Here is a 14,499-nt window from a genome sequence, read left to right as displayed (position 1 = left end):
AAGTAGTGTAACACCAAGGCAACATATTTTTTGCGAATCGAAAACGCCCTTAGTTTTTTAATTAAAAATTTAAAAATTTTCAGTCAGTGGCCTAATTACTTCACGTCTCTAGTTTGATTAAAAAAGTTAATTGTATGTTATCATTTTTTAATGGAAAAAGTTTCAGCTTCAATTAATTTTTTAATTTGAAATATGTTGGTGCTATTTTTATTCTGAAAGTTAAATAAAAGTGATGGAAGTTTTTTAACTTTCATTAAAAATTTATTTCGAACCTTAATCAAACAAAAATCACAAAGTCAGCTAAGAATGTAATTGAAACTAAGTTATATTTATACCCACCACCATAGAATGGTGACGGGGCTATAATAAGTTTGTCATTCCGTTTGTAACACATCGAAATATCGATTTCCGACTATATTAAGTATATATATTATTGATCAGGGAGAAATTCTAAGACGATATTACGATGTCCGTCTGCCCGTCTGTCTGGCTGTCTGTCTGTCTATTGTAATCACGCTACAGTCTTCAATAATGAAGCAATCGTGCTCAAGTTCGAAGATGGGCTATATCGGTCCACGTTTTGATATAGTCCCGACCTGATATAAACCGACCTCCCGATTTGGGGTCTTGGGCTTATAGAAATCGTAGTTTTTATCCAATTTGCCTGAAATTGGAAATCTAGAGGTATTGTAGGACCACAAATACGTGTGCCAAAAATTGTGAGTATCGATCCATATTTTGGTATAGCCCCCATATAGACCGATCTCCCAATTTTGCGTCTTGCACAGATAAAAATAAGTTTGAGAACCAATAACTTTTGTTGGAAAACCAATAACAAAATTTGTTAATTTTCCTGCAACAAACTAATTTGTACTTTTAATAACCATTATTACAAAAAAGTTGTTAGCAATCGTCACCATCAGAAGGCAACAAATAATTTGTGTTCTCAATAACATAATTTGTAAGTAATTTGTTGAGCATCCAACAGTACAAAATATTTGTTGTTGAACGTTACGTTTAATCCTCAACAAATATTTTTGAATTTGAACGAAAAAATTAGATTGTGGTTTGTTGGAGTTTATCAATGACCTGTAACAAATTTATTGGTGTATTGATAAAAAATTAAATTGAAATTAAAATTGACAGAATTTTGCTATGAATTGCACCAAAATTGCAAAATTGCCGGAACAATTTCGGAGATATTTTACACACAGAGAAGGAATATGACCAAAATGTTATTTTTGGACGGGGAACATGTAACATTTTTGTGTCGAAAATCCTATACTCAGTTTTGTAAATGTTTGACAATTTTAAATTTGAGTTGTCCCGGGTCTAGCAAGCATTTTGACAACTTTTTTCCCAGTGCTATATATTCTAGTTAATTAGAATTGTAATAACTCTAATCCCGATATTAATATGGTTTTATTATTTATCTCATACAAAAACACATTTAAGAAACTACCATATTGAAAAATATACAAATAATATATAAAATATATAAATATAGCTTTCGTACATATTCTCAGCGATGTGTGCGTAACCAGTCTTGTATTTTTGTTTTCATATTGATAGCAGTCAACTATTTTCGCAACAAAGCAATTTGTTGAAAATTCAGAATATTTCTATTATTTCCTCTGTGAAGCAAATTTGTTGAGCATAAGCAGATTCTACATACAAATAAAGTTGTTAATATTTATTTGCAGTTATTTTTTGTGTGTTTTTATCCAATTTGCCTGACATTTGAAATCTAGAGGTATTTTATGACCATAAAGAGGTGTGCCAAAAATGGTGAGTATCGGTCCATGTTTTGGTATAGCCCCCATATAGACCGATCTCCCGATTTTACTTCTTGGGCTTATAGAAACCGTAGTTTATATCCAATTTGCCTGAAATTGGAAATCTAGATGTATTTTAGGACCATAAATAGGTGTGCCAAAAATGGTGAGTATCGGTCCATGTTTTGGTATAGCCCCCATATAGACCGATCTCCCGATTTTACTTCTTGGGCTTATAGAAACCGCAGTTTTTATTCAATTTATCTGAAATTGGAAATCTAGAGGTATTGTAGGACCACAAATACGTGTGCCAAAAATTGTGAGTATCGGTCCATATTTTGGTATAGCCCCCATAAGAACGATTTCAGATTTAACTCCTTGGGTTTCTAGAAACCGTAGTTTTTATCTGATTTGCCTGAAATTCTAAATATTCTGGTATTTGAGGCTCACAAAAACGTGTATCGGATTAAGTTTTTATCGGTCCATTTGGTAATGCCTCCATATAGACCGACTTCACTTCTTGAGGGTGTAGAAGGCCAACTGATCATGAAAATTGCTTAAATCTCAATGTAAAATTTCCAAATTTTTCTTCTACAGATTTAAGATTTCAAATCAAGACGTTATTTTATAATTTTCTTGCACACTTACAAGAGATGTTAATGATTCCTCTAAAACTCAAACAAAAATGGTTCTTATAAATCCAGAATCTGATATAGTCCTCATAGGTGAAATCTTTAAATTTATCTTCGGGAAGTGTCCTCAAGCCCTCCTGAAATTTCAAAGGAAACCCTAATATTTGGTTCATGGTGGTGGGTATTTAAGATTCGGCCCGGCCGAACTTACTGCTCTATATACTTGTTTTAATTAAAAAATGTATTGAGTTCTGCAATCAACATCAATTAAATTTTAATTAAATGAAAAAAAAAATAATTGAAATTTGAATTGAATTTCATCAATTAAATTTTTATTCAAATACTTTCTTATGCCCAATTAAAACTATGATTGATACTATCATTTTTGTGACTTCAATTAAAAAATTAATTGGATCAATAAATTTCTTGATTGAATCAGAAAAAAAATTGTTTGTATGTAGGAATGATAAAGATGGTTTACCTTCATATTGATCCAAGAACGTATGTCTAAGTATTCTGTATGTGTCCGTGTTTGGACGGGTGGGAGGTGTGCATCCGGACACCCAGTATATCATATACTGGCCACACACGTCACTTTAAGGTTTCGAAATCTTGATCTTATTGCAGCCCCCAGCTGGTATGACCAACATTTTGTATTTTTATTTTTAAATTAATAATTTATAATTTATTACTGATTTTCTACAGTAGAGACAATTTCTTTGTTTTCTTTTTTCATAGAAACTTCCCAAAAATTTATTTATTGTGAGGAATGATACAAACTTGTTTTTATTGTATTCGACCTGTATTTTTTATCAATCATTTTAATTTGAAAACTTGTGAGGTATTTTAATTTAAGTTGGAGTTTTTTGGGGACGAAACCGTACCAATTCGGTAACAAGAGTCAGAAAAATACCGGCAACACTCTTTGTGAACAAGCGTCCCTTGTGTATCACAATATTTTCAATGGGCTAGTGTACAGCCTAAATGCATGCAAAGAAAGTGTTACGTAATCCATGTGAGACTACTGAATATTAAATTTCAAGGAATGGTTAATAAGATGACTGTTAGGCGAGTGAGGTTCTATATACACGCTCACAAAAAATCGCTTCTGTAACATATACTCCCAAACATATTTTGCTTCAAGCATATATATTTTTGGGTATTGCCCAAACATTTATATGTTTGATCTCTTCCAATATATAATATGTTTGAAAGCATATTGGTCTAAACAATATATGTTTGGGTAGTCTAAGTTCCAAACATTTTGTATGTTTGCATCCAAATTCAATAATGTTGTCTTCCAAAAAACAATATGTTATTATGTGAACATATAATATGTTTGGAAGCATTTTGCACCCAAAAATATTATATGCTTAAAAAAAATTCTCCCAAACAATATTGTGCTCAAAATTTTATTTATTTATTTATATATTTACAATCATAATGAATTATGAAAATAAACAGGTAATATAGGTGCTAACAACATAGGTTTTCGAACTGAATGCTCAAAATTTTGTTTCTGCCCAATTGTATATTCCCCCACATCTTTCTCACTTCCACGAGATTTTTTAGTTCTTAGCACCTTTTTCTGTTATACAAACATTGTAGAAGAAATTATTCAATTGTATGATTTTTTTTTATTTTAAATTTACCTTTTGCCGGACGGGGATTCGAACAGCGGACCACACAGTTTGTAAGGATCAAAGAAGTAGCTGATCAATTGCCCAAGGAAAAATAAAATGTTAATTTTGTAATAACAAGCAACAACCACCAACTTAATTCAATATCGCTCCCTGTTAAATAGCGCTCCAAGCTACTAAACACATATATGTTTATAGGCTATTTCTAAATTAATATATGTTTACATCCAAGCATATTATATTTACAAACATTTTATGTCCCAAACATAATATGTTCTAACATATTAACATATATGTCCCAAACATGTTATGCTAGTTTATGAACATTATATGCTTGCACTCAAAAATATTGTGTTTAAAAATTTGTGTTCCAAACATATAATGTTTATAGCCAAACATATGAAAAACAGTCTTTTTCATCCGTGTAAACGACTGATATAAATTCGAAGCGCGCCACGTTTTAATGCAAATTCAACGGTAACGCTGTTGTTATCATTCTGGTGTCTGCAACCTTTGTAACCTTTCTTCCATGTGGTCCCTTCTACACATGTTGCACCCTATTGAGCACCGCGGAGCCCTTATGAACTAAACGGGGTCTTTCCTGACCCAAATCTCAACGACATACAATTGTGGAGTCCGTACTGACCCGCCTTGGCCCTTACCGTCTTAAAAGGTCTCTTCTGGCCCAGGGCTCGGTTGCCACAGTTGATAGAATTCTACCAAAAATGGTAGATTTTTTACTGTTTGATAGAATTTGCAAAATATACCTCTCCAAATAAGAGGTACACCAATTTATTATAGAAATACAATTTTGACAAACTTTTCAATAAAAATAAAATTTTGATAAAATTTTCAATGGTAGTAAAATTTTGACAAAATTTTCAACAGAAGTAAAATTTTGAAAATATTGTCTATAGAAATAAAATTTTGACAAACTTTTCTGTAGAAATAAAAATTTGACAAACTTTTCTATAGATATAAATTTGAGAAAATTTTCTATAGAAATAAAATTTTGGCAACATAAAAATAAAACTTTGACACATTTTTCTATAGAAATAAAATTTTGACAAAATTTTCTGTAGAAATAAAATTTTGACAAAATTTTCTATAGAAATAAAATTTGGACAAAATTTTCTATAGGAATGTGGGAATTCCGAAACGTGCGTCCATCCAACCATCTTGCAGTCTATAGGGCTTTGCCCAAATAAATTTGACAAACATTCTTTTCCTCTGTTGGTTAAGCTACACTTGTAGTTTCGTCAATGTATGGTTTTAAGTTGAAATAAAAAAACAACAAGAATGCTTAAAGAACAAAACCAACAATAACAAAACAAAACGAATAGAAATAAAATTTTGTCAAAATTTTCTATAGAAATAAAATTTTGAAAAAATTTTCTATAGAAATAAAATTTTGAAAAAATTTTCTATAGAAATAAAATTTTGAAAAAATTTTCTATAGGAATAAAATTTTAACAACATTTTCTATAGAAATACAATTTTGAAAAAATTTTCTATAGAAATTAAATTTTAACAACATTTTCTATAGAAATAAAATTTGTATGATATTTTATCTCATAATCTCGGCTATAGGTCTATAAATTAAACTTGAAATTGTTGGTTTCTATGACAAAATTTTCTATAGAAATAAAATTTGGAAAAATTTTCTATAGAAATACAATTTTAACAACATTTTCTATAGAAATAAAATTTTGACAAAATTTTCTGTAGAAATAAAATTTTGACAAAATTTTCTATAGAAATAAAATTTTGACAAAATTTTCTATAGAAATAAAATTTTGACAAAATTTTCTATAGAAATAAAATTTTGACAAAATTTTCTATAGAAATAAAATTTTGACAAAATTTTCTATAGAAATAAAATTTTGTCAAAATTTTCTATAGAAATAAAATTTTGTCAAAATTTCTATAGAAATAAAATTTTGTCAACATTTCTATAGAAATACAATTTTGACAAAATTTTCTATAGAAATAAAATTTTAACAACATTTTCTATAGAAATAAAATTTTGACAAAATTTTCTATAGAAATAAAATTTTGACAAAATTTTCTATAGAAATAAAATTTTGACAAAATTTTCTATAGAAATAAAATTTTGACAAAATTTTCTATAGAAATAAAATTTTGACAAAATTTTCTATAGAAATAAAATTTTGACAAAATTTTCTATTGGAATAAAATTTCAACATTTTCTATAGAAATACAATTTTGACAAAATTTTCTATAGAAATACAATTTTGACAAAATTTTCTATAGAAATAAAATTTTGACAAAATTTTCTATAGAAATAAAATTTTGACAAAATTTTCTATAGAAATAAAATTTTGACAAAATTTTCTATAGAAATAAAATTTTAACAACATTTTCTATAGAAATAAAATTTTAACATTTTCTATAGCAATAAAATTTTGACAAAATTTTCTATAGAAATAAAATTTTGACAAAATTTTCTATAGAAATAAAATTTTGACAAAATTTTCTATAGAAATAAAATTTTGTCAAAATTTTCTATAGAAATAAAATTTTGAAAAAATTTTCTATAGAAATAAAATTTTGAAAAAAAATTTCTACAGAAATAAAATTTTGAAAAGATTTTCTATAGAAATACAATTTTGACAAAATTTTCTATAGAAATAAAATTTTGACAACATTTTCTATAGGAATAAAATTTTAACAACATTTTCTATAGAAATACAATTTTAACAACATTTTCTATAGAAATTTTGAAAAAATTTTCTACAGAAATAAAATTTTAACAACATTTTCTATAGAAATAAAATTTTAACAACATTTTCTATAGAAATAAAATTTTGACAAAATTTTCTATAGAAATAAAATTTTGACAAAATTTTCTACATTTTAACAACATTTTCTATAGAAATAAAATTTTGAAAAATTTTTCTATAAAAATAAAATTTTGACAAAATTTTCTATAGAAATAAAATGTTAACGAAAGAAATAAAATTTTGATAAACTTTTCGATAGAAATAAAATTTTGACAAAATTTTCTATAGAAATAAAATTTTGATTTTTTAAGATTGGTCGATTTTTGGTAAATGTTTTTCAAATTTTGTTAGATTATTTTTGGCACGAGTGCCAATCGTGACCCAGTGTCCTTTCTGGCCTATTCTTAAGATCTTAAGATGCTTATTCTTAAGATTACAATATTCTTAGTTATATTTTGTAAAGTAAATAAAAAATAAATAAATGTTCTATGAACTGTCGATTGAAACTCTAGGATCAGTCACATCATTAAAGTCGAATAAAGTCCTGTCATCCAAACTACGAGGATTTGAGGATCCTTTACAGTGCTCTGTATCATAACTATACCACGCTTTACACTTGTGTTCGTATATTCTATGATTGATTTCCCTGTTTAGTTCCCTGACTCTGTTTGAGATAATTACGCACTATAAGAAATTCCTCACAGATAAATTGCACAAGTCTGCAATAGTTAGCAGTTTTGCAGACTTGACCAAATTAAAAAGTCGACTTGACCATAATCATTAATACCATGCTTTCATTTTCTCAGATGATATTTTAATATGTAAGAATTCCACAGAATTCCCTTCGCTATTTATGAAATCTCACGATTTAAGCATGTGAGGGGTATTACCATAAAAGTCTTGCCAAGTGATATTATGCGATCAGGTTTTTGTTTAATTATTTCTAATACCATTTCATTTACTGTTTTTGGCTACAAATTAAATTAATTCATTTGAAATATTTAATAAACATTTCTCCTGCAGCTCACTTGGGCCTGTCAAGCAATGATGGTGTTCCTCTATTAACACAAACCATTTATGGCTTTCTGGATTTCACTACCACCATTGGTAATACAGTGATGGTATTTTCTCCACAAAGTGCTCCACCTCCTTTAGGTAAGTACAGGAGATTACACAATTCTTGGCTAATGTGAATATGTGCTAATTTTATTTTCTTTTCCTGCTTCTTTTACTGTTCACTATAGCATTTCAGCCTGAAGTTGTAACCGAACCACCAGTTGTTATAAAAACTAATCCCTTGGAAACTGTGGCAACGAAAGAACCCGAATCCACCATAAGTCCAACAAAATTGAAAACAACTTCCACAACGGTAAAAGCAAGTAGTGAAGAGACTACCACAACAAAAACGAAAGTAACTGAAGCAAAAACACGAGCTCCACCATCAACCACCACACCAGCCAATTCGGCGGCAGCAGCGGCACCCGTTAAACCTGCTCAGCCACCAAAAATTGTAACACAATCATCACCTTCGCCACCATTAGCTTTGCCCACAACAACATCATCATCGTCAATAGTTATTGATAATGTGGTCCACGATCCAGAGTATGACTTACTTTCACGACAACCTCCTCAATATGTAGAAGAAAACTATCGTGTGGTCAGTTTAAGGCCCAACAACAATAAACAACACACCCGACCTGCTGTTGTTGTTACACCTGAAAAGCATAGCCCCTCCACAAGTAGTGTATTGGCTACAAAGGTAACAGCTACTGCCTTGCCCTCCTCCTCCTCGAGTAGTCGTCATAAAAATAAAAAGCATAAGATTAGACCCTCAAGTACATTGCAAGTCTTAAAAACAGCCGCACCTGTCCAGCATCCAAAAATCAATGCTAATTCTAAAGCATCCAGTCACCGGAGCAGTAGCAGCAGCGGTAGTGGTAGTAGTAGTAGCACATCATCAAGAAAAAGCAGTAAGAAAGGTCATCGTGGTTCAGCCTCCACAACAACCTCAACCACTCCCCAACCCCAAGAAGATGTGGTAATTGTAAAATCTTCAACATCAAGAAATAAGCCCAAAAGGTGGGTGTGCCTGCGTGTTTCCAAGTTTCATTTAAGTTAACACCATATAGTCCAAGAAATATGATATAATAATTAAAAATTATAATAATGCATTTGTTAATATTTTTGTTTGCTTTCACTGCTAATGATTTTAAACCTCTTTCTCTCTCTGTCTCTGAATAGGAAAAACAAAAACAAACACTCCAATACCACTTCAAAACCAAGATATAGTTCATCGGCCACTACAACCACAACTACTGAAGCTGCCATTAAACGTGCATTTAAACCCAAAGTTCAAATTTCAAATTCCGATTTGGAAAGTAACAATAACTTACATATTACGAAACTCAATCGTACACCCGGACGTTGGCAATACAAAACCTCACCTAAGCCCAGAGTATCAATACGTAAGCCATCGATCGATGTAAATGGACCTTTGGGATTGGGTAATGTTTCTGCTGTTAATGTCTATCCCGAACCGGCTCTAAATGAGAATATCAATAGCAATTTCCTTAATCAGAATGTTATTTACAATCAAAGTGATTTAGATTTTGAAGGTTCTCAGAATGGAGCCATTCTTAATAATATCGATCCAGAGGGAAAACAAGCTAAATTCTTCACTGAAACAATAAATGTGGAGATATCTACGCCAGCAGATTTTAAGGATACGTATTATGAAATAGCCACGATAAAGAAACCATTTATATTTCAGGTAAGTAGAAGAGTTTCTGAAATTGGGAAGTATTAATGCTGAACTGAGCACGAATACCAATAGTTATGCTAAAGAAAAAGTACAGACATTTGAAAATGGATTAAGGAGGGTGAAGTCCTTCCACGGAATAGAAAGTCGAGATCAAATTTCGAAGCAGGATAATATATAGTGTTAAGAGGATCCCAGATTCCCCATAGTAATTTTCTCAACTTCCTCTTCCCGAGATGGTCACGTTTAAAGTCAATCAAGAATTTCCATTTGTCCATCTTCCTTAAAGTTGCTTAAAACGTGGTACCAAGGGCCCTGATGAAGTATGTTCCTTAAGCATTCGGTGAGAGCCTGAAAGTATCTGGTTTCCTTTAAAGGATAACGCTAGAAACTGGCACAGGAAGGACTCAGGAATGGTTAGGTTAGGTAGTACAGGATGACAATAATTTTTTAATGAAATTGATGTCCACCATTATAGGCCCATTGTGATTCCCCGAGGTAATTTTCTCAACTTCTTCCTGAAGTGGTCTCATTTAAATTCGCTCAACAACTTCAATTTTCCGTCTTTCTTAAAATTGCTAAAAACCTCCTACCAGAGGCCCTGATGAAGGCATGTATGTTCCTTAAGCTACACTTCCGCAGATCGGTGAGAACCTGAAAGAAAAAGGAGCCCAGTATCTTGTTTCTTCTAAATGATAAGATGACAATTCTTGAATCGAACTGCTGCCCATTTAACCACTACAGGTCCTTTGTGATTCCTCGATGAAATTTTCTCAACTTCGTTTGTCCGACAATTTCCATTTGTCCGTCTTCCTTAAATTTGCCTAAAACATCCAACCAGATGCCCTGATGAAAGCGAATATGTTCCTAAAGATACACTTTCGCAGAGCGGGGAGAGCCTGATAGGAAAGGAGACCAGTATCTTATTTTTTTCTAAAGGTTCTTCGCCATCAGAATTTCGCAATTCCTTCAGTTCTTTTCGTCCCATATCAACTTGGTTTGTTCGCAGCTTTCCAAAGTGACCCAACATCTTCGCCATAGGTCATCATATTTGACATTCTGTAAAGATATGAAGACAGCGGAGGAAAAACGTCCTCAAGGATATTATTCGTTCTTTGAGTGCCCTCCGTAGCCAGCACATTTTTCTAGGAACGGTTAACAGAAGTGGTTAAGTCCTTTTAAATAAAAGGGAAATCGAGGTCTGATTCCGATTCAGGATAAAGAGGGTCCAAGTTTCCCAGTCTCATGTCGGATGACATAGACTTCAGCCAGTGCTCCGCTTGTTATGTGCTCTATCTCATTAACTCTTTACTTCCAAGGACAAGAGGACAAAAATGTGAATCCGAATCAATATATAGGATAGCAATAGGTTATGTTAGCTTAAACAGAGAATCCATGATTTTGTACGTACTCTTAGTCCAGGACTCCATGTCTTAAACGAAGTACCAAATATTTTTGCAGTCCGCGTTTCAATGTTGGCTCTCGTCCCAAAATACCTCTTCTCCAATAGTGAGATATATATCGTGAAAGTTGGACCATGACATAGGTAGTGCTTTAAGGTCTACCTCAAAATTCTCCTTTACTACACCATTGTCCATTGTTCCTATTCGGAAGCTATCGATAATTTGGTATCATGCTTCAAAAAGCAGAACATTGTAACTTCGGAAAAAATAACATACCTCTGTCAAGCCCCGCCAAATACTTTGGAACGTCGAAGTGTCGCTACTGATATAGGGTCATGTGAACGCGTATTAGGTAGTCACCACAGCCAATTCGGATGATAAGAAATCGGAAACAAAAGAGGAACGAAAGCGTCAACGAACGAATCTTGGAAATCAATATTGCTGAGCGATGTATGACTATGACAGCAGTAGCATTAGATATCTATCCGTCGACATGGGAAGTAGAAGATCTGAATCATGTACCATCCGTATCAAGACATGCAAGAAGAAGAACCAAGATATGATGGATAGCACCATGGAAACTTTCGGCAGTAGTAGAGGCCAAGCAGATGTTCGAAGAGGTCTGCGAAATTTCTACCAAAAGGAAGAAATTAGCGATAATTTCGTAGCGTGCTCCATAGGAAAAATTAAATTAAAAACCATGGCTAGCGCCATGAAATATTTTGGCAGGAGTTGTACCTCAAAAATTTCTTCATACTGTGGGAGAAGAGAGGTCGGTCTGTACGATTGGTGAGGAAACTGCCCTACCATACCCATTTTACAGATAACAGTTTTGAGCTTAGAGTATTCTACCCAAAGTAAATCCAAACAGATACAGTAAAGTATAAATTCTTTTTACTTTAAGGATATATTTCCTAAAATAAAACTCGTTAGTTAGCCGTTTCAGCAGTAAAATATTGTTTTTTTAAGCTTATATTTTCATTTTAGCAAATATTTAATTTTAATTTTTTCTTGTTTTTCTAGGCTGGCATTTTAAAGAAGACTCGCTACATAACGGTAACTTCCACGATTGAGAAATTCCTAACCTCTGAAGCTTCAATAGAGCCACGCAACGACAACGAACCTTTAACTGAAAATATTTTGGCACCTTCCGAAAGACCTCACAGTGGAATCCTAATGGGAAGTATTAGCACCTTGGCCCCCATTTACATACAAAATGAATCACATACTCCAGTGCTGGAAACAATTACAGAATCCTTTAGTGTTGTCAATCAGAAGTTAAAAACTCAAATACTACCCATAATCAATGAAATAGTAAATGAAACCACCTATCACACCCTGGTGCAAACAATCGATTTAACGAGTCTGATAACAGTTGTGAAAACCGTCTCTCCCGATATGGAGACAAAGGACTTCAACGGATTCCAAGACTTTGTAGGCAATTTGGATGAGGCGGGATCGGAAATTAATTTGGATCTTGAATTTGGCGATGAAGGCAATCATCAAGAATCGAGCCAAGAAACGAATAATAAACATTTGGATCTAGAAGGTTTGGGTCATATTAATAAAACTACTGCTATATTGCCAACACTTGCTACAGATAACCAGAATCCCTTAATGTCCAATGTCATCACAAACTCCCGTCCCGTTATAAAGCTAGAGACACTATGGGAGTCTTATGTGGTACCTATAACCAATGGACAATCAACTTCATATCGTACCTTGTCGAAAGCCAAGGGTGTTGTGGAGAAAACCGAATATATTGTGGAAACAACCACTGTGCCAGCACCCATATTGCCACCAACAACTATTAATCCATTCCTATTGCCACAGTTACAACAATTCCAGACAATTACCTCGCCCGTGGTGCAACAGACAATAGTAACACAAACGCAGAGTAAAGTACTAAAATTGACATTTGGTGCAAAAACGGCGTACACCACTCTCTACTCAACACAAGTGGTGCCAACTGTGGCAACGACATATGTGACCACATCGGTGCCGGTTCAACCAACTGCCAATCCCTTCCAAGGGTTCTATCCACCCGCATATAATCCATTTGCCTATTTGGGTTAAATCATTCCTTCTGAGCCTGTTCTACTACATGCCTTTAATGTACAATATTATTCTCATAACCATTCACCGATCCATTAAAACACTGCCTGCAATCTGGCAATATTCATCGACTTTTCAAACAAAATGTTGGCAACACATGTCATCAAAGGGCCGTGTGTCAAATTAAGAATGATAACTAGAACATACACCCAGAGAAGGAATATGGTCACCTCAAACATGTGTTAAGAGCAAAATGTTATTGTAATGTTCTCGACAATAATGCATCTGATTTCGGCAACCATGTATATTATTGCACATTTTTGCGACAAAAATTTTCCATGCTCACCGCACAAAAATAATATTTTTCTCTTAAAACATGTCATATTACTTCTCAGTGCTTACACTAGTTATGGTTTCTTTTAGTAATGTACTGTTGCACTGGTGTTAGAATAGGTTTAAAAGATTCACAATAAATGACTATTGTGATTGATGGAAATATACCATTACCAACCAATACCAACAAAATGTTCACTACTTTTGAATAGAAAAACAGTACAAACGTGTTCCGCTTAGCCTTTCCGAAAGTATTTGATACACGGCCCGCCACGTTTACCGCCTAATTATAAGTTTGTTTTCTTTTTTTTTTTGTATAAATATACTCAATATTTTCACAAATTCATACTCATCTATCGATTTCATTATTGTGTAAATGTTTTTAATTTATTTAAAATATGTATTTCAAAACTCAATTCATTGCTAATATATTGACACATTTATACAAAAAGTTGCATATACATATCAAATAATTGTGTACAGTTAGAGATACAATAAATTTATCCGCATTACCTACCATATATATAAGAGTAATTAATCATATTACACAAATAATTTTATATTTAAAACAAAACATAATTGGATTTTACCAAGAAACCGAATTTAAACATTTTATTTTTTGAAATTTTATATACCAGCATATGTATAGTATCAATTATGTAAATGTACCTTTACCAATTGGAGCTCAAATAAATATTTAAAATTGTTGAAAAATAAATATATTTTGTTAGTAATCCTTTTATGGTTTTTTTTTATTTGTTCCATGTTGATAGAATAAATATTCCCAGGATTATTGTGTATAACCTGGGCAATAACCTAATAATAATTGCAGTAAAATTAAATGGCAAGATATATTTTGCTTTACATACAGGTAGGTGATATTTTTAAATTTTATTTTCCAAAAGGCAAAAATATCAGATATAACATCAGTTTCCATTTGTTCAAATTGGCTACCTTTGGCCCTAATTATGGCCTTCACACGGCTGACAAAGCTATTACAGACAGAAATGAAATTCAGAGATATACGTTTTTGTTACAAGTCCTCAAAATGCTTTTTACCAAAAATATAGTCCAAAAGTAAGAATATTTCTAAACAAATATAACAGAATTTTATTTTTGTATTCAATTGTATACACCACAACCAACCCACAAATTTGTG

General features: G+C 32.1%; 1 protein-coding gene across 7 annotated transcripts in view; it reads left to right on the top strand.

The window, feature by feature from the left end:
• The window catches only part of LOC142238172 (uncharacterized), a 41,698-nt gene extending 28,089 nt beyond the window's left edge, over positions 1 to 13,609 (top strand). For all 7 annotated transcript variants that reach the window (XM_075309742.1, XM_075309739.1, XM_075309740.1 and 4 more), the window contains exons 3-6: positions 7,815 to 7,946; positions 8,036 to 8,870; positions 9,033 to 9,561; positions 11,976 to 13,609. In XM_075309742.1, the coding sequence (XP_075165857.1) occupies positions 7,815 to 7,946; positions 8,036 to 8,870; positions 9,033 to 9,561; positions 11,976 to 13,028 (2,549 nt within the window). In that variant the 3' untranslated portion in view covers positions 13,029 to 13,609. The remainder of the gene's footprint in view (positions 1 to 7,814; positions 7,947 to 8,035; positions 8,871 to 9,032; positions 9,562 to 11,975) is intronic.
• Positions 13,610 to 14,499: the final 890 nt, after the last annotated feature.

Source organism: Haematobia irritans, chromosome 5 (genome assembly GCF_050003625.1).
Source record: "Haematobia irritans isolate KBUSLIRL chromosome 5, ASM5000362v1, whole genome shotgun sequence".
NCBI classification, from domain to species: Eukaryota; Metazoa; Arthropoda; class Insecta; order Diptera; family Muscidae; genus Haematobia; species Haematobia irritans.
The sequence above is the reverse complement of the archived record's forward strand: the minus strand, read 5'-3'. Positions and strand labels throughout refer to the sequence as shown.